This window comes from Dipteris shenzhenensis, chromosome 31 (assembly GCF_047967505.1).
Source record: "Dipteris shenzhenensis isolate YYH24624 ecotype China chromosome 31, Dip_SZ_1.0, whole genome shotgun sequence".
NCBI classification, from domain to species: Eukaryota; Viridiplantae; Streptophyta; class Polypodiopsida; order Gleicheniales; family Dipteridaceae; genus Dipteris; species Dipteris shenzhenensis.
Genome location: NC_141626.1, coordinates 49,679,230 through 49,700,283, shown reverse-complemented (window position 1 = coordinate 49,700,283; position 21,054 = coordinate 49,679,230). Strand labels below are relative to the sequence as shown.

Sequence of the window (21,054 nt, the reverse complement as noted above, 5' to 3'; positions counted from 1 at the left end):
AATTTGCTAGTATCACATTGAAATAGAAGTAGCGCCCAACAAGAAGGGAGTTTTGGCATAGAAATTAGGTCAAACTTGATCAATGAACTATATGAAATCCAAATTGTGTGTATGAATGCAAGAGAGCAATAGTTTTAAGGCTACTATATATATGGGATTATGCCATTACAATGGGTGACATTGTTTATGGGATTAATCTCAATATGCCACATGGCATAGCCAACAAAGCTTAACCTGCAAGATTTAAATAACTCCACCAAATTTTAACCAGTCGTCACTCTTTCCCTAATCATCAACCCCTATCCAAAAGACACTAGCTATAACAAACTAAGCAACTAGCCTCTGTTACAAATAGGAGATTGTTGAGGAGTGCAATCACTCACAAGCGCTAAGATGGCATCGAAGGACTTTGATGTACTTGTTTAGTTGACCCTTGCCATGCAAAGGAAATAAGGGGAGGTGGGGAGATTGAATCTAAAGAGATTTGAAGTACTAGTGACGACACTTTAAAAGACATCTTTTTGAATGATACAAAATCCCAATCATAATATGTACACAAAATGTGCCCCTTCTTTACAAACTTAGTTTATAGTACAAGTTCGTCGTCTCACAGATCTTAACTGAGGCCCAACAAACCTTAGGAAATATCATTCATGTGGCAAACGATGTCGTGTATCACCCTTTGATAGTGCATCACTAACTAATATCAATCTTTTCCATCATGCATCTTTATTCACAACTATCCCTTTGGCCGACATAAGATCTCCAAATTTGATAAAACCAATGAAACATCCCACAAAGTTCATTATTTTTCAATAACCTCCTCCCACATGTTGAGCTTGTTGGCAATGCAACTTACCCTTTCCTTGAGTGTTCCAAGGTCCATATATTCTTTGACAAACCATGCCACATGTAATTGCAATATATCTTGCAAAAAAACTCGTAGTAAACTTGTCCACATAATAAAAACATACCAATCATAAAAGTATATTACACTATTCATATAATGTATAATATGGGATTCTACGATAAGTGTCGACCAATATCTCTGTAATCCATTAATCGCCTCCTTAAATCTCTTGTAATAGTTGGCATCCCCTTTTACTTGCCTCAACAACGTTATCGACGAATCAAGCTTAGTCCAAACTACGACTCGCCATCGTATGTATGTTGATTTGTTGTGCACTACACGAATGATTAGCCACACTTGCCAATACCAAAACTCTTTCCATGGTTTGATGAACCTTCTAGCCTTTGCACATCCATAACATCGATGCAAGCTTATGTCATATGTTGTCTTGCTAATGCTTTACATGCCTCTCATGGAAATGCATACTTGAAAGAAACTTCTCTAACTAGTGAACACAAATGTATGATTCACTAAGATATTGTCCAAGCATGGCACCTACTCAAATACAATGTAGAGCATGTCAGAAACCTGTCACCTAGTGATCCAGGAGAGAGACTGCCCTATTTACACAATAGCTTGACATTGCACTCCGGGATTTTGGGGTCCATGTAAGGATTAATATTCCATCTTTTTCTACCATTGTAAAGAATATAGACAATTGTCCCTGCTCAAAGTGTTTGACAGAGCCTCGCCTTTATGTGTATCATGGGCCATCCACAATGAACTACTGCTCTTCGGTTCTCCAATGCTACTTCACTAAGGGATGTGAGTTGTGGCACCCTTCTGCTCATGGTCAGGTCTTTCGAGGAGGCCCTTCAATTGGCCTATATAAGCTCCTACATGCCTCCACACCAACCCATCTGCTGGGCACCCAACCCACATGGTTGGGGCTTCTTGGTGCTCGTTACACTTATGTGGATCTGCTGCCCACATGAAGCCCTTAGGTCCCGCCTTCCTGCAGCCCATTTTACTGCCCATCTGTAGCCAGCTTGCTGCCCACATGGCACTTGTAGCTCCTCAGATCTGCCCACGTGCCAGTCTCTCCTCCTGCCTATGTGATGCCAAGATGTGCATATCACTCGGAAAAAAATGGTGTATAATGCGTGATCGACCATGCAAAGCATAGCCGATTTGTTTAAATATTTAATATTATTTGTGATTTCTTTATTAACCTTGCACAGCATTACACAAGTCAAACCCTATAAACGAGCATGCACAGTGCAGGTGACTTTTTACATTATTATTATTAGAATATAGCCCTTCCAAAGTGAGCACTATCACTTGCGAAAGATGCTAAGGAAAATACTTGCACAAAGTACAAAAGCATTGAATCAGACCTTACAGAAAGGGCCAATCTGATTAAAAGCATCCATATAGATGTACAGCCAAACATCTCAACCTACTCCCATAACCTTTGTTCAAGAAGCTTTCCAGCCTTAACTCTTAGAGGTCTACTCGCCAACCTTAAAAGCTCCCTCCAAAGCTCCCTCATGCATGGCAAAGGCCATCTCCTATAACATCCCAATCTTTGTCACCGACATCAAGAAGCCAATGAGATTGCAAGAAAAACAACAATCCACAATATATTTTAATGGTTTATAAAACTACAAATATCCCACTTAGTTCATTTGTCCTGAGGTATACAAAGGGTAGCACTCCAGATCACATTGGGTCCAATGTATCATTATCCTTCAACCTTAACATGGGGATCTGCTTGGAATGAACCAAAAGCATTCAAAAATGATATCTTAATACATGAAAGCGACGAAGATTCTCATCTCTAGAAACAAATTAAACCTACTAACATTGCCAAAAAAGGTTAAACTCACCGTCATTGCAGCTTAGTAAAATACATGGCAACAGATCCTGATAAATCGTAAATCCACAAAAAGACTGAATAATAAAACCTTTGAGAAACTGGGGGAAAAATTAGTCTTATCTTTTAAGTGCCAAAAAAAAAAGCTTTACTTGCTAAAGGCTCAAGAATGAGGATACCTTGGAGGGGCTTCCTTAACACAAATCTTCTTTACAATTTACTCATCAGCAGTCTGCTTATTCAGCAAGCAACATGTCTCATGGGATTTTGCAGGGCATTTAGTGACATGCTGCATGTATAGTACAACTTTGACTCTCAACTGCTACAATCTGTCGGCTACTTTGCAAATAGCTTCAGCAAGCTTATCAAGGACACCAACCAAATTATCACTCACACTTTTTTTTTGAATTCTGTCCAGTTCACAATTTCTATTGTAAGCATCAATCTGTGCCTGAGCGCTTTTTAGCAGCACAGTTTCTAGGGCTCTGCCAGTTGTCTCCACAGCAGAAAGTACATTCATGTCTTCAGCACGCCGCTTTTTCCTGCGTCCATACATTTCACCTTCCTGGTCCTCAGTAAATACACCTGCACAAAAATAGCACACCATCTTTACAAATAAAATCCACAAGATACTCATGTACATACATGAGAGCAAATATATGATCCAAGTTCACAAAGAGAACAATTGTACATCGGAACAACAAAAGACTTTCCAAACCAAAAATAATAATAGTAGCCAAGTCCACAGCACCACTAATAACATGGATGCTCTTCCAAATATAGATTTGTCATGATCTGTGACTTCGATCCTTTCTACCTTATGGATAGTTCAGATGGATAGAAACTCAGATGCCCTTTCCATAGAACACTTTCCATGAGGCACCAACTTTCAAAAGACGATACTTCTATTATAGCTTTACCTTGTGCTCCCTCATACAGACTCACAACCTTCTCGAACACAATCCACGCTCTGAAATTTTCCGCCTGTTACGTTAACACTGGCTCAAGAAGTAATCAATGAAGCAATCCATGCTCAACACTCGCTTTATGAAAATTACACAAATGTCCTCTCTCTCTTCACTCACAGGAACATTGGGAATCCCCCCCCCTGAGAGTTATTTTATTAACAGAATGCTTGCTGAGTACAAATTCACAGACTCAGTTCCATGTTCTTTCATTGATACTTTCAAGATATTGGTTTAGCAGACATTGTGGAGGCTTGTAAATCAAGTACACTAATGTGATTCTATGATATTTTCAAGAAAGTTTAAGATGTACAAACATTATTTCTCGTGTTTGCTATAAAATTGACAAATTCAAGATACATGTATGTTTCTTCTTCCTTGTTTCCATTGACAATACCATTTTGAGTTTTGGGCTCAAGTGCAATCCAGAGATGAAAAAAATAGTATAGCAAGAATTTGTGAATGTTGTTTCTTTTGGTAAAGTACCCTCAATTATACTTAAATCTTATCATGTGGGTGCACCTTCACCTAAATATGATATTGATATGTTTTGTGATGTAACACATTCATGTTGAATCAACATGCTAGTGTTGCCTCATGATGTAACATACAACGGTAATACAATCGTGTAATTCACAGCAAGACCTTTAAACCTTTAGTGAGGAATTAGCGTTGTTTACCATAGAGAGAGAAAGGAGATGAGGGTAGAGAGAGAGTAGAATCGACAACCGATTGGGTCCCTGTACCCACTAAGGGGCCCCTCCCCCAATCAAGGGAGAATTTGCTTTATACTTGGAGAACTAAGAAATACAAAGAATACTCTTTGAGAGTGCAACGAAACGCACTTCTGAAGAGCTCACTGTGCACACGTAGAGCAGAGCCAAAAATGAGAGGCAACGCCGAGCGATACCGAGACCTTGATGCTGTCCACACTGACGATGTAGGACGCTTCTGCAAGGCAAGGGAGAGGGTTGTGCTCGGAATGCAGGGTTACTGCGTGAGTGAGAGAGTGAAAACTAGGAGTGATCGATCCTATAAGAGAGCTGAGAGAACTGAAATATAGAGCTGAGAGTGAGCTGTGAAAAGCTGTAAAAGATAACTGAAAAGAGCTGCTGAAACAGACCCCAAACCTTACTCCGTTCGCCAGAGGGCTGAACTGATGCCAAGGGCTGAGGCTGGTCAGAGGGCCACTGGGGGTGAGTGTCAGGCTGTTCCGAGGGGGATGAGGAGGAGCTGTAGGAGGCTGAAGGTGCAAGGAAACTGCATGAGGAAAGAGGGCCTGAAGGCTCCCTTATAGGGATTTTGGGGCTGGTTGGCTGGTCCCTTGGCCCCATGAAGGCAGCCATAAATGCCATCCCTAGGCCCCATAAGGCAGCCATAAATGCCAGCCCTAGGCCCCATAAATGGCAGCCTAGGGAGGGCTGCAAGGTAGCCTATAAAGGCAGCCCTTCCCCTACCATTCTCTTCACTTGTTCCAGCCCTAAGGGGACCCAGAAGGGCTCCTATCCTAGGCTGGACCTAAACCTATCCCTAAACCTAAGACGGAAACAGTACCCTACAGTTCTCCAATGGGTACTAGTGAACAAGGACTGATCTTTTGACTTGACCTAAGGCTGAGAGACTGACTTACGTAGTTTGTGCCTGACTATCCCTGGACAAGGGCTCACAAAGGGGTCACAGCATACGACAAAAACTCCTATTAGGAAACTATTACACACTTGTCGATGTAGCCAATGTGTCACTTTGCACCCAAGTGCACAAGTGCATGTGACATTCCCTCCTCCTTAACTTGGCAGTAGGTTCATTGCTTCCAAGTAGTCTGCCAATATCTAGGGAAACTCCTGGAAAAAATTGCATCCAACCACACTGCTTCATGGGTACCTCGATCATAGAACTTGGTGTAAAGCTCTCGGATCCTGCATCCTAAACCATGCTTGAATTTATAAAGAAGGATCTATTCTAGCTCCAAAACATTGGCTTCATCAAGAACTTCAGGTTGTTGCTTGTCGGAAATCTCTGAAAGAGGAGGTCCAAAATATGGCTTCAACCAAGCTACATGAAACACATTGTGCATAGTCTAACTATCTGGAAGGCGTAACTTCATTGAGACATCGTTGATCTTCTGAATAATAGGGAATGGTCCGAAGGTGCTGAAGGACAGCTTAGGGCATCGCTTTCCCACCTGCTTCAATCTTTGCTTGATAATACGTAAATACACCCATTGCCTCTCTTTGTACTAGACATCTCGTCTGGATTTGTTAGCCTAGCGCATATACGATGCTTGCGCTTTGACGATGTGGCTTTTCACAGACTCCGTTATCTCTGCCATTGATTCGGTGGTTTTATTGGCTTTAAGAGATAGAGACACCATCCGGGTGAGAAGTGAGGTAAACCGCCGTCCAAACGCCGCTTCATAGGGTGTGCGACCAATACTATAAGAATAAGTGTCGTTCAAAATGGCCTGTACAAACTGCTCCCACTTTCCCTGAGCATCATGACAATATGATTTCAAAATATCAAATGCTATACCATTATACTTTTCCGTCTCGCCGTTCAACTACGGATGGAAAGCGCTAGACATCTGCAGCTTAGTACCAAAATTATCAAACAAGGCTCACCAAAAGTTAGACGTAAACTTGGAGTCCCTGTCGGATGTGATGGTCTTTGGCAACCCTCCGATGGGATACCAATACTTAATAAACAAACGAGCTACATCTTCAACGCTGGTTGTTTGTTTGCAGGGAATAAGCATACAATATTTACTAAAGCGACAAACAATAGTAAGAGATTGAGTATTACGCGTACTTGCGGATGCTAGAAGTGGCCCCACGAAATCCATACCTATGTCTTGAAAAGGACCATTGGGGATTGACAATGGCATATGTAAGCCTGCCACTTTCTTGTGTAAAGCCTTAACCATTTGGCATATCTGACAATTCTGAACATAGCCGTATACGTCCTTCCACATCTTTGGCCAGTAGAAATAGCACTACTTCTCCAAAGTCCCGTTGATACCTCTGTGACCACCGGTAAGGGCGTCATGGGCATCATGAAGAAGCAACTGCCGTTTGTCTTTGAGTACACATAATTTTTTCTTATAGAAAAGCCAACCATCCTCTAATGAGTAATGGCCTGGAGCAAGAGTCGTGGCTAACTGGAACTGCGCGCCAAACTCTACTGACTCCGCGTATTGTGCCTTCATGCTATCAAGATCCTTTCCTTTGATTTCGAGCATAGTGGCCTGCTCAATGGTCTGGATGGAAGCTTTCTGACTGAGAGCGTCTGCATTTGCCGGCAACGTACTCGATCATTCCCCCGAACTGCTGGAATATCTGGCTCTACCGTTGCTACCGATCGCTCCATTGTGCACTAGGCATTGTCTGAATCCACTTAAGGGCTTGGTGATCTGTCTTAACTATGAAAGTCAGTCTGTATAGGAAAGGCTTCCAATGTTTTAATGCCTAGATGACACGAAGGAGCTCTCTATCATAAACCGAATAGTTCTTTTCGGCATCGTTAAGCTTTCTGTTGTAATATGTCGCGTGCCTCTCCTCTTGCTGTAAAACTACCCTGACGGCAACATTGCTAGCGTCTGTGATAACCAAAAATGGATCATCCCAAGAGGCGATCTTCATAATTGATGCTATCGTGGCCAGTCGTTGCAAGTCATGGAAGGCCTGCAAAGCTTTGCCTATGACTTGAACTTTTTGTCTGAGTGACTTTACCCATTTCAGTAAATCTGTAAGCGGGGCTGCGTATGTTGAGAAACCCTCCATGTGTGAGTTGTATGCTTGACACAAACCCACAAAGAATCGGATCTCCTGAGCCGTCATGGGGACAACCTAACTTGTGATAGCTTGGATTTTCTCAGGGTCCAATCGAATCCCCTAAGCACTAATGATGTAGCCCAAATACTGAATTTTCAGCAAGCCGAATTCACTTTTCTTTGCGTTGAGGTATAGCTGGTTATCACGTAATAACTGTAGGGCACATTGCACATCCTTAATATGCTGCTCAGCTGTAGCGGAAAAGAGAAGGATATCATCGAGAAAGACGAACAGGCACTTCCCAATATACTCTACGTATACCTGTGACATCATCTTGTTGAATGTTGGTGGTGCATTCTTTAGACCAAAGGGCATGACGACGATCTCGTAATGAGCTCGTTCTGTTCGAAAAGCTGTCTTTGGGATGTCCGCTTCAAAAATCCGGACTTGATGGTAGCCACTCTTGAGGTCAATCTTTGAAAAAAATATTGCACCATTAAGTCTTTCCAAGATGCACTCGATGTGGGGCATAGAAAACTTGTTGCTTACCGTAAGCTTGTTGAGTGCTCTGTAGTCGATACATAGTCGTGCAGACTTATCCTTCTTTGCCACAAATAGAATGGATGCAGCAAAAGACAAAGGTCTAATAAACCCTGCGCGCAGTAATTAAGACAATTGCTGCTCTAACTCCCCCTCCATAGACTTCAAAAGTCGATAAGGAAACTTACTTGGAGGTGTTGAGTCCGGAAGAACAATGCGATGGTCTTCCAGTCGGTTGAGAGGCAGCTGGGATGGCAGATCATCCCGGAGCATGATGTCTTGGAACTTTTGGAGTAAATCCACCATTGCTTGCCCCATTGGAGGAGCAGCTTGAACTGCAATGATTTGGCACTGGACGTAGACAAGTGCACACATGGCACCCTTGCGAGCGGCGCAACCTGCTTGAATATATGCAAGATTAACAGAATCCCTGGTATGCTCCGATCGCCGCGTATCACAGCGGGCTCAGGTAAAGCTTCCACAATAGTGAAGGTGTCTTGCCACCAATTAGACGTCGGTACATCCTCACGGAACCATTGAACCCCAAGGATCATCTCACACCCCATCAAAGGAGTCAAAATAAAATCCTGTGTAAACATGACCTTTTGAACTGAAAAAGTAAAATGGATGGCCTTATGCATGATGTGTGTGCGTAAGCCGGGCATGAACCCGTCCACTGCAAGCTCGTGAGGCACCGAGGTGCACTCCACTATCTTGGCAAGCTGAGGGGAGATGGCATCTTCTGAACTCCCCATATCGAACAGGACAATAAACTGATGCCTATTAGCTGTGCCGTACGCTCAGATGAGCGCCTTCTTTTTATCTAAGAAATCACCCTCCTCCTTACCTTGAAAGACCATCGTGGAAATGCGTTCAATGCAGGGGAGACGGCATTCGTAGCTGAGGATGGAGACGGGACTGGAAGAGCCAATACATTGGCAACGGACGAAGTAGGTACTTTCACAGCCTTTTCGGCAAGCCACTTCGGACAATCCTTCTTGCCATGCTCAGCGATGTGGTGGCAATGAAAGCAGCGATGTTCTTGGTAGTACCACTTTTGCTCGTCGGGCTGTAGATAGCCTCCCGTAATACCCGCTTTAGCCTTCTCATCCGGAGTCATCTTTGGCTTGGACTCCTTCTTTTGACCAGAAGCCAGGCCGTCTTTCTTTTGAAACCGGTTGTCCTCCTTTTGATCCTTACCCGCTGTGTTGTTTGACTGCTGCGTGGCTTTGGAATCTTTCTAGACCTGCTTGGGCTTTCCCCCGTTCAGCATCATCTCCTGATTCTGTGCAAGAGTCAGCACCCGCTCGTAATCTGGCGACTCGATGTTCCGAATAGTAAAACATATGTTCGTGTCAAATCCTCGAATGAATTGCTTCATCTTGGCGCTCTTCGTCACGTCCAACTGCTACGCCAGCGTGACGACCTTGTTATTGTATGTCAACGCAAGCAAACCATTCTGGGAGAGACGAGAGAACTCATCCTCTAGGTTAAGCATACATTGCGGTGGGAGAAAACAGGCTTTGAGGTCGGCCACAAACGTTGCCCAAACGAAATTCATCTTAAACGTTGTTGGGTCAATATGCTTACTAGCCCATTGCTGCCACCAGGTCACTGCCTCACCCGTAAGATGAGCGGCTGCAAGGTGAACTTTGTCTTGCTCATCTTGAATCCACGCTAACGAAAAATAAGCTACAAACTTATGAATAAATTGCAAAATTGTGGAATGGTCACACTTACCATCATGCTTAACAAAATTGGGAGTGGACCGAGTGAGTGGTGTTACCTTTGTCGATGACGAAGCTGTGGCGGTGACAACTGTTGCGCTCAAACTTGCCTGCATGGCGGCTAACATCTGTTTGTGCTGGAGAAGCATCACCTCTCGGTCTAGCTTTTATTGCCTCTCTATCAGGGCGAGCTCTACGCGTCGCAGTGCCATAATCCTGTTCCTGAAAGAAAGAACAGGTCCACTATGGAGATGGCAAGATGCATGCTTAAGGCCAAGTCCTTGCCCAATAAATTTTGGCTTGATGCAGTGATGTGTGCCAACTATATGCTGAATAGATCACCTACAAGGGCATTGAAGACTGTTACATCTTATGAAGCATGGAAAGGCAAGAAGCCTTCACTTTCACACATAAGAGTTTTTGGGTCTCTTGCATATGTTCATGTACCATGTCAGCTGAGACATAAGGCCAGCAACATGAGCCTCCTGCAGGCCCTCCAACAAGCAATGATCAGCCAGTACCCCATGCTGATTTGCAGGTTTCTCTTCCAGCACAAAATGATCCCATTATTCATGATGCAGTGATTGAAGAAAGAGCTGTCAATCGACAGCAAAGGCAAGTTCCCAGATGGCTTCTCGATACATTGAGGGACAGCAAACAAGATCAGCCTTTTGCTGCCCCGACAAGATCATGGAATAGACAGATGCATGGTCACTTTCTTGAGTTTGCACTCCTTGCTACAGCTTGCAATGAAGAGCCTCTGTGCCATAAAGATGCTTTTAACAGCAAAGAGTAATGAGAGCTGAGTTACAATCCATTGCCAAAAATGACACATGGGAATTAGTAGATTTCCCTCCCGGCAAGCATGCCATTGGTACGCGGTGGGTCTACAAATTAAAAAGGAAATCTGATGGCAGCATAGATCAACACAAAGCCCGTCTTGTTGCAAAAGGGTATGCCCAACAACAAGGCATGGATTTTGAGGAGACATTTGCTCCCACATCCAGGATTACTACCATTAGATGTGTCATTGCCATTGCAGCCCATCACCATTGGCAAGTGCACCAACTTGACATCAAGACTGCTTTTCTTCATGGGGATCTGCAGGAAGAAGTCTATGTCACACAACCTCCTAGCTTTGAGGTTGTTAATTCTGAAAGCAAGGTATGCCGGCTTCGCAAAGCCCTTTATGGTTTGAAGCAGGCACCCAGGGCATGGTATGCCAAAATTCATGCACACTTACTATCCCTTGGTTTTCAGAATAGCCCCACAGAACCCACTCTTTATGTCCGTGGGAGTGGATCTGATTTTTTAGTGCTGATTTTATAAGTGGACGATATGCTCATCACGGGCCCAGATACTCAGCATATTGCAGCTTTCAAGGTTGATTTGCAGCAGGTTTTTGAAATGTCAAACATGGAACAGCTCCACTATTATTTGGGCATTCAGTTTGCTCATATTGAGGGGGGTATCATGATGTCACAGTCCAAGAATATTGGACAGCTCCTTGATCGTTTTCAGTTCGCGGATTGCAAGCCAATCTCTACTCCAGTGGACCCTGACTTCAAATTTTCAGCTCATGATGGGAGCCCACCATGTGATATCACTCTTTACTAGCAGGCTGTTGGATGCCTCATTTACTTATGTCACACCAAACTTGACTTACAGTATGCAGTTTCTCAGCTCAGCAGATTCATGCACATGCCCAGTTCACAGCATTGGCAAGCAGTGAAGAGAGTTTTCAGATATCTCAGAGGCACTCAGGATTTAGCCCTCTTCTATGGTGATCAAGGTTCACTTACCATGCATGCTTACACAGATAGTGACTGGGCAGGATGTTCCGACACCAGAGTGTCACATACCGGCAATTGTTTTTTGCTTGGCAATTCATGTATCTCTTGGCTTAGCAAGAAGCAACCAACAGTTGCCACATCTAGCTGTGAAGCTGAGTACAGGGTAGCCTTCACCGCTACAGTAGAGAGTGTCTGGCTTCAACAGTTACTTACAGATCTTGGTATTCGCCAAACATCCTCCACTATGGTCTACACTGACAGTCAGAGTGCCTTGGCCATTGCACGTAACCCAGTGTTCCATGCGCGTACCAAGCACATTGAAGTTCATTATCATTATGTTCGAGAGCGGTTGTCAACAGGAGACATAGAGTTGTCCTATCTTCCCACAGAGGACAACATAGCAGATCTGTTTACAAAGGCACTTCCTCGTCCCAAGTTCGAAGTCTTCCGACAGGCTTTACACTTGGTTCCCTTTGTTACGTGATCTGACATACCTTGTACATTCATAGGTGGCTATATATTTTTGGATGAACATGTGCCACCATGACCAAAAAATACCAAGTATTCTGAGACGTTTCCAGAATACTTTAGCCCATACCATGAAGGGGGGGTTTGTAGGCCATCTTCTCCCAGTTCTAGTGATGCCCTATGGGCCCTGGTATGTGCCTTGTAGGCATAGTTATAGGCACTTAGTTTATTTTGTGCCTTTTATACCACATAGGACACTTAGTCCTATGTGACACCTAGGACACTTAGTCCTAGGGTCTAGGTACAAGTACTATGTACTTCCCTTTTCTTAATACACTAGTTGACGTGACGGTTGCTATTCTTCGACCCTTGTACCTTGTACTTGCTCTTTCGTTTATCGATCCTACAAATGTTGCCTAAAATGACTCCTATCCTAGGCTGGACCTAAACCTATCCCTAAACCTAAGACGGAAACACTACCCTACGGTTCTCCAGTGGATACTAGTGAACAAGGACTGATCTTTTGACTTGACCTAAAGCTGAGAGACTGACTTACGTAGCTTGTGCCTGACTGTCCCTGGACAAGGGCTCACAAAGGGGTCACAGCATACGACAAAAACTCCTATTAGGGAACTATTACGCACTTGTCGATGTAGCCAGTGTGTCACTTTGCACCCAAGTGCAAGGGTGCATGTGACACATGAAGATGATATAACATACAAGACTCCTATTCCACACATAGACATTCATAATGAAGAAAGACATAATTTGGATTCATTCCTCTTTCATGTGGAAGCCATTTCCCCACTATTAGAGACCGAGGACTTAGTATAATAATAAGTTTGCTAATTTTATCTCTTTATGACATCATTAAAAAAAGACAAATGATGATGAGGAAAGCTATACGCAATTGATGACGCAAAGATATGTTTTGATGTAGAACATAATCTATCAAATCTCTTTCCATGGCAATGAAGAATGAAATAGATAAGTAGGCAAATGATATTATTTAGAATTGCGTGATAGAAAATGTCAAAAAAGCAAGAAAATGTACTTCCTTATTCAATTTTGCCCCTATAAAGGACTCAATGTCACTCAACTCCTATGATGTATGAAAATAGTCTTTTAAATGAAGTAAGTAGTGAATCCTTGAATGAAAAAGGTTCTAAACTAGCTACTTTCTAGATCCATGCCTTGGGTTGGGTCTCTCTCTCTCTACGCCTTCCAACCCCCATGGTCAATGTAGGATCCCGTAGAATAAAATAGATGCATCTTGCAAGAGGTGTGAGAGCACAATAAAATCTCTATATTGATTGTGAGAGAGAAGACCCTCTTTTATAGAAAGGGGGGGAAGGTAATACCTTCCCTACATAGTGGAAATCAGTCCCTACATCAGTGGGAATCAATCCCTACATCAGTGGGATGCCCTTTGTCTTACATCATCACTTAGGTCACACACTAGACACATCATAGCACTTGATGTGCCTTTACAACACACACAAGCGCACGTGACTCCCCTAGATGCACACATGCACCATAGAGCAAGCCCTTGATCATACTTACCCCAACAAACCCCCCTCAAGGGATTGCCTCTTGCAGTGTCAAGGATTCATCTAGTCTCATAGTTTCTCATGCCATCTCATGGTGGTCAAGGATTAATCTATGGCTAGGATCTCATGCTAGCAAGGGTTCCCAAGGGTGTGAGTTTTACAGAAATGGGATAGTCAAAACACATATCATATGGTGACCAGAGGTGATTTACATAACATATTCTTTTTGGAGTACTGCTCCAGGCAGAGAATCTCAAAATTTTGACCAAGTGATGATAAACAAAAAAGACAAAGTGCCTAAAAAGCATAGTCTTCATTTTGTGGAGACTCATCAAATGAAAGTAGATTGGCAGTTTCTCACTTTGTAGTTTCTTCCTTTTTGGCTTTACAATACTTTTCATGGTGATTGTTTTTGCCACAATGTTTGCATGGATTGATCTTGAAGCAATCTTTTGAGAGGTGATTAGTCTTCCGACAATGCCACAATGTTTGCATGGATTGATCTTGAAGCAATCTTTTGAGAGGTGATTAGTCTTCCGACAATGTTTGCAAGGTAAAAACTTGCGCTTTTGAATTTTTATGGCATAGGCTGTGTCATTGCCTCTCTGGTATGCTGTGTCATTGCATCATCTGTAGTGATTGGAGAGTTGATAGAAGCAAGTTGAGTCGTGAGACTCCGCATATAATTGACATGGGCAGCCAAAGGAGTGCCACTAGCCATCTTCAATTCAAAGAAAGTAATCTTAAGTGACAATTTTGAGATGTGAGAGCTAGCACCAAAAATAATGTCAAGCTGCTGCCAAGCTTCAAAAGGAGACTCTAAATCTGAAATGTGATGAATATAGTCATCTCCTAAGGCAAGAGCAATGATGCCATAGGCTTCTCCTCTCTAGCAGGATCTCTTGCCGGATGTGTCGGAGATGAGGATTCTCTATTTTTTTTTCCGAAAAAACAGTGCTAATTATATTACTTCGAGAACAAGATACAAAAAGTCAGCTTGTAGCTGACGGGCTGCGTACACAAATCGGACACAGCCCTAAAAGGTAACACAATAAGTCACTCTCTCACGTCGGGATGAGGCTAGTGTGAATGAACAGCCATCGGGGTGGTAAATAGCACCACCGAAGGCCCTGCGAGGTCTGCTCGAAGAAGAGGCCCTGAGTGTTCCAAGACCGAAGGAAGCGTCTCCGCTTCTCTTGACCGGACCGGGAATCTCCCTGAATCTGGTCCCACTGGCCTCTGAGGGTATGAATAATCTCGCACCAAATATTAGTCATGACCTGGGCAGTCGATAAGGAGGTGCCACCGAGGATCTGCGCGCAACGCGAGGTCCAAATGTGCCACCCTGCTATGCTGCTGATAATCTCCCAGACTGGCTGCCTCTCCTGAACTCCTGTATCCGCCTCTGCTAGGTGCTGCGGGATACCCTCGAGCAGCCCCCATGTACCCTGCGTGATAAGAAAAGTGGGGTCCTGCTGGCATGCCTCGAATAAGTGATGTAGACCAGGTGCAGTGCTGCACCAACAGAACGCGCCCCACGTGATCAAGCCTAGCTCTGGTGCTGCGCGAGTGAGAATCCCGAAAGTCCACCTCCACACTTCCTGGGCGCGAGTGCAGCTCCACGGGCAATGCTTTGGTGACGACTCAGCCACATGGCAGATCTGACAGCGTCCGTCCTGGCCTATCTGTCTCAACCAGCTCCCCACCGGAAGACCTTTGTGGGCGAGAAGCCACAGGAAGTAGGAGATCTTCCGCGGCCGCCAGCTCTCCCACAAGGCCTTCCAGAAGGCCTGCAAAAAGAATCTGGAAATACCCTGTGCATACCAGCTGGGCCGCTGGGTGGGGGGGCGACTCTGCATCCTCCCAAGAACTCGCCTGCCCAAAGTCGTGTTGTAGGCGAAGAAGGAGGTCGGCCCCTGTCCTGTCACAACCTCTGGCCAGCTCCACTCTCCTAGGTCCCACTCAAGCTCTGACAAGGCCCGCCCCTCCCAGAGCCAGAGTCGCCAAAGCTGCAGCTGATCTTGCTCGATGCTAGGGTCAGTACGCCAGACCTTCCCCAAAAGGCCTACGATCCGAACCCTCTGCCATGGAAGTAGGGGGTCGATGAGTACATCCTCTCTCCTGAGTCGTCCATCCCCCATAACCGCAAAGAAAGAAATAGAGGAGTCGACCATACGTCCTGCGACCACCAGTGGGATGCCACGGGGGGTGAACTGTCCCAGCCAACGGTCGTCACCAGGCATGAGGAACTGAGGCTCCGGTGGAACCAACCAGTCAACTGGGATCGCGCCGTCGATCTCCGTGCGTCTCGCCTGGGCTCCACGAACTCCTGCAGCGGCGTCTGCGAGATCAGCTGTCTCCAAATATCTGTACGTGTCCCTCCAAACTCGAAGGGACCGGGCTGGCCCCCTCATCCAACCATCCCAACTGATGTGTGATCTCTCCCCCAACTGAAGGCCCTCGGCATCTCTGACCTGATCGTTCCAGATAAGCGACTGGCGATCAATCTCCTCCTGACAGCGGGGAGGGGACTGAATGACACTGAGGCGGACCCGCCTCCAAACCATAAGGAGGCTACGAACGAGTGGGGAACGGGGCTGAGTAAGTGGGACGGAAGTGAAGATCCACCTGAGGGACGGGAGCCACTCTCCACCTCGTCGCGGGACACAAGAACCGACCCCCTGCTGAAGTAGCATTTTCCACGTCTGCCCCCCCGGGGTCAAACCGCGGATGACTAACTTGCCTAGCAAGGCCTGACTCTGCAGCTCTGGATCGATGACTCCAAGGCCTCCCTCAGCCTGCGGAAGAATAACTGTCTGCCAAGCAACCCTAGCTCTGGTATCTCTGAGGCCATCCTCCCCGGACTAAAGGAAGTTCTGAACCAGCCTCCTAAGCTGTGCCACACTGGATCTCGAGAAACACCAACAGGAAGCCACATACCAAGCCGTGGCAAGGAGGACTTGGTTGACTACCAAGGCACAACCTGCAAGGGAGAGCTTAGCAGTGCTCTAATAAGCCAGCTTCCGTCGGATGGAATCTAGCACCGGGAGAAACTGCTGAGCTGGCGTGATGTCCAGGCCGACCTGAAAACCCAAGTATCTAGCTGTCTGTCCCCGCGGGATCCACCTGAAACCCAAAAACCTCCCCCACTGAGAACGCGTCCCGGGGTCTGTGAGGAAACCAACTGATTTGTTCCAGTTCATTTTCGCACCAGCAACCGAACAGAAGACCTCCAGGGCCAACCTCACCCTCTCCAGCATCAACTCATCGTCCTGGACATACAGGGCTGTGTCATCCGCGTACTCCAAGTCCAAGAGCTCCGTGTCCTCCCGGAGGGGTAGGCGAACACCCCTGATCCCTGTAGACCTCGCCCGGAGATAGTAAGTCATAGCCTCGGCGAAGAAGAGAAACAGGTAAGGGGCAAGGGGGCAGCCCTGACGCACTGATCTCTCCAAGCTAAAACGCTCTCCCATCCTGCCTCCAATGATGACTCTGCTAGAGGCTGTCCTGTACAAAGCTGAAATGCCCTGAATCCAACCTGCTGGGAAACCTAGCCGCTCCAGAGTCCCCTCCAGAAAGGACCAGTCCACCCGATCGTAGGCCTTCTCAAAGTCGAGAAGTAGGATGGCAAGGTGTGATCCGCTGTGCTGAGCCCACTCTGCCGCCTCTGAAAAGGTGAAGACATTGTCCAAGATACTGCGATCCTGAACAAAGCCTGTCTGAGTGTCGTGAATGATGTCTGGAAGTAGAGGCCGAACTCTGGCGCTGATCATCTTGGCTAGGATTTTGTAGGCAGTGGTAAGGAGAGTGATCGGGCGCCACTGACGGATCTCCTGTCTATCTCCTCCCTTCGGGATGAGACAAATCAATCCCGAGGAGAGGCTCTCTGGCATATAACCGCTGCTGAAAATCCTCTGAAAAGCTGCTAAGAGGGGCTGATGGATCTGGTCCCAGAAGGAGGTGAAGAATGCCCGGGATAGCCCATCCTCACCTGGGCATTTCTGTCCATCGATGACCATCAAGGCCTCCAGCATCTCATCCGTGGTAAAGGGTGCCAACAGCGTCGCCTACATGCTAGGCTGGACCAAGGAAGGAGTGTGTCTCCACACCTCCTCGCGGGCACGACGAGTGCGAGGAGCAAGTGGCTCCTGCTGAAAAAGGGTCCTGTAGAAGTCGGTGGCCAATCCCAAGACCTCTCCCGGATCCGTGACAATGTGTCCCGACGCTGTCCTGAGACTCCGAAGCTGATCACCTGCAGCTCTCTGGCCATGTGTCCTGAAGAACTCCCTGCACATCCGGTCACCCTTCCGAGCCCAGAAGGAGAGAGAGGCGTGATAGGAAAACTCTGAGCGACGCTGGAGTGTCTCCTCAAGAAGGGCTCTAGCTCGAAGGGCCTGGATCCGAAGCTCCTCCGAGCCCGGGGATGCCTGCTGGAGCCACTGAATGGAGGCGAGGTCTCTCCGAAGGGCTCTCTCTCTACCCCACCACTCCTGTCGAACCTGTAGGGCTGCGAGCTGGCAGATCTGGCTGGACTCCCGCAATGCCTGCGCCACCGAATCAACCAAGTCCTCGCACTCGCCCCAGTCTCTGTCCCAAAGATCGCAAATACTGCTGCGCACGTCCTCCCTCGAGAAAATGGAATCGGGAATCCGGCATGAGCGGGGGGGAAGGGTCTGAGCTGCCGAATCTAATTATAAGAGCACCGGCGCATGGTCGGAGAGTGTCGTCCCTGGAACTATACCGGCCTGACCGCCTCTGCTAATGGCCCAATCACTAACATAGAATATGTCCAGCCTCTCCAGGAGTCTGCCTCCTTCCCTGCGGAAACCCCACGAGAAGTCCAAGCTCCCGTGCCAACGCCGGAAGGACGGGTCTCGCCAACAGTCCCTTCCTCCTGTCGCAAAGATGAAAGAGTCCCAAGCGGACTGCTCTGCCTGAGCCATACCTGTAAATTCCGGTCCTCTGCCCTGCTGGTCCTCCAAGGTCTCCAAATTGTTGAAGTCACCTCCAACAATCCAGGAATCCACGTCTGGGAGAATCCCTGTAAGTGTCCTCCAAAAGGTGGCTCTACAACGGAGATTTGTGGGGGCATAAATGTTGAGGATTCCAACTCTGGAGCCCTCTAATTCCAGGCCTACCCAAAGGGCACGACCTGGAATCAACGTGCCATGATCGAAAACTCCCTGGGCTAGCTGCTCTCCCACGGAAGTACAGACACCACCACTCCTCCCCAGTGCGCCAATCGAGGGCTCCCAATAAGTGTGAGAGCGACCAGTGAGGATCTTCCCACATCTACGGGAGTGAGCCGCCGAAAGCTTGTGTTCCTGTAGCAGAAGTACATCCACATGTCCTACCACTGCTGGCTGAAGTTCCTGTCTCAAAATGAGCTTCCTGGGACCACGGGTGCCAGAAGAGTGAAACCCGTTCACATTCCAGGATACGAGGTGTAGGCTCATGGTGAGGACTGGGAGGCAGCGAACAACTGTCTGCTCGCGGTCGAGGTCGAAGAAGAAGCTGACAATTCGGAGGAGAGGCGCTGGCACTTATGGGAAGGTTTGGAGGGGGAGGCGGGGTCGTCCTGCCCGTCCTTCAACACCTTCAGCAAAGGCGAGAGGCCTTTGGTACCATGAACGAAGGCTTTCTTGAGCCAGCTCGAGATCTCTAAGGTGGACATCCCGTAGAAGGCACGGAGTTTCTGAGGCGTCCAGGCTCTGACATCTTGGGGGAGGGGCCAAGACAGGGGGGGCCTGAGGATCACAATCAGTCTGAATCGTTTGGCGGCGCAACGCCACTGCAGGCGCACGTCACCCTCGGACCACTGAGTCTCGAGAAGCTGCCCACCGGACGGGCCTATCCAGGAACAAATCTGAGCATGCGTCTGCTCCCTGAGAGCCTCCCAAACCGAGTCGTCTGTCCAGGTCTCGGTGCCGTCACTGAGGAACGTGAAAGCAAAGCTAGGGCCATCCCTAGGGGCCAAGGCGGCTATCTTCCCATCCGCCCCTTTGCGGAGCAGGAAGATACTGATGTCGAGGCAAGCAGGGAAGGTCCCGAGGTCGGCCACATCCAAGTAGTCCCAGGGGCCAGATCTGTAAAAGTCGCGGGGGAGCTCTCTCTCCCGAGGCTGAGGCCCATCAGAGTCTGCCACTGAGGGGCAAGCGGACGGAGAAGCCTGCATCGGTGATGGTGGAGACTCCGGGTGTCCTATCAGCGGAGGGAGAGGGGAGGGGGAGGAGGCTGGAGAATAGGCAGCTCAGACTCCTCAGGGGCAGCTGGCGGAGGAGAAGGAGGGGGAGCGGGAACTGCCCTCAGCTGGGGAACCGACGGAGCAGCTAGCTCTGCGGGAGAACTGAAAGAGGCGGGGGGGGGAGGGATGGGGCTGCAACTGGAACTGGGGCTGAGAAGGAGGGGAAGAAGACTGAGGACGCGGGGGCTGAAGCTGCGGGTCGGGAGGCAAGGGGTGCCGTTGGGGGACGGGCTGGGGCTGGTGGGGAGGAGGCTGGGGAGAGGGAGAGAGGGGGACCTGAGGCTGTGGAGGGCGGGCTACCGTCGAGGAAGATGCTCTCCCAAGTCCCTGGGGCGGCTGCCTATCGGGTCTCTGGGGAGCAGCTACAGGCGGGGTAACCTCTGCCTCCTTGCCTTTATCAGAGATCTTCTTGTTCTTTCCCTTTTTTCTTCTAACCTCAGTCCAGCCGCCAGCTAGCTCTGGTCCGGGCTCCGGCTGCCTCTGCTCCTCCTGGCGTGGCTGTCCGGAGGGGGGAGGAGGGGGCGGAGCGGGGGAGGCGGGGAGGGCCGAGAAGAGCTGGCGAAACGTGGGCAGGCAGCCGCCAGGTGTCCAAAGCCGTGACACCTCAGACACTGTCCTAGCTGTCCGGTGACTACCATGCTCTGGGTGATGCTGCCGGCACCTGTCACGATCTCGATCACTGCCAGGAGAGTCGCAGGATCCGCCACGGCCACACGGACTCGGGGGGCTCCTGCCGTAGTCACCGCATTGGCAAAGGTATCGTGCATAACCCAGCCGAAGTGGGAACCAAGGTCCCTAACAATCGGCCGCAGCTCAATAGCAAGACCAGGAAAAACCAGCGTCACTGGATGGCGAGGTATACGGAATCGGGCATCAAAATTTGCTGCGCTGAATCCACGGTACCACGGGACTATCATGATAATCTTCCCGTCCACTGCCGTGGGGGAGCCAGCAATCAGGTTGCTCGCAGCTTTCGCACTGGAGAGTTTGAGCCAGAAGATGCCCCTTCCCATAAGGGCCACCTCCACAATATGGCCGTCCTCTAACATGAGAGTGGACTGGAGCCAGTCCCTGATGGCTGATCTGGAGGGGGAATGTCCAATGACTCTGCCGTAGACTGATGTAAGAGCAAAGTCATTGGCCACCTCCTGAACCCGAGATGACTGCTGCTCAGTCAGGATGACGCGGTAGGCATCTGGAGAGGGAGGGACCGTCTGGGCCTCCGGTTTCGGGCAGGGAGCCGCCATACCGCCAAGACAAACTGCGAGGCTTCG

At 47.9% G+C, this 21,054-nt stretch overlaps 1 protein-coding gene across 3 annotated transcripts in view; it reads right to left on the bottom strand.

The window, feature by feature from the left end:
* Positions 1 to 2,399: 2,399 nt before the first annotated feature.
* LOC147881579 (trihelix transcription factor ASR3-like) overlaps positions 2,400 to 21,054 on the bottom strand; it is a 67,062-nt gene continuing 48,407 nt past the window's right edge. Inside the window, exons 2-3 of one of the 3 annotated variants that reach the window (XR_015540478.1) lie at positions 2,906 to 3,311; positions 2,400 to 2,776 (exon numbers count right to left, since the gene is read on the bottom strand). Coding sequence is in view for 1 of the 3 variants with exons in the window: in XM_087370003.1 (XP_087226129.1) it covers positions 3,049 to 3,311 (263 nt within the window). In the remaining 2 variants the exon portion in view is untranslated. Of the gene's footprint in view, positions 2,777 to 2,845; positions 3,312 to 21,054 lie in introns of those variants that run through there. The other 2 variants (XM_087370003.1, XR_015540479.1) reach the window with 2 other exon arrangements.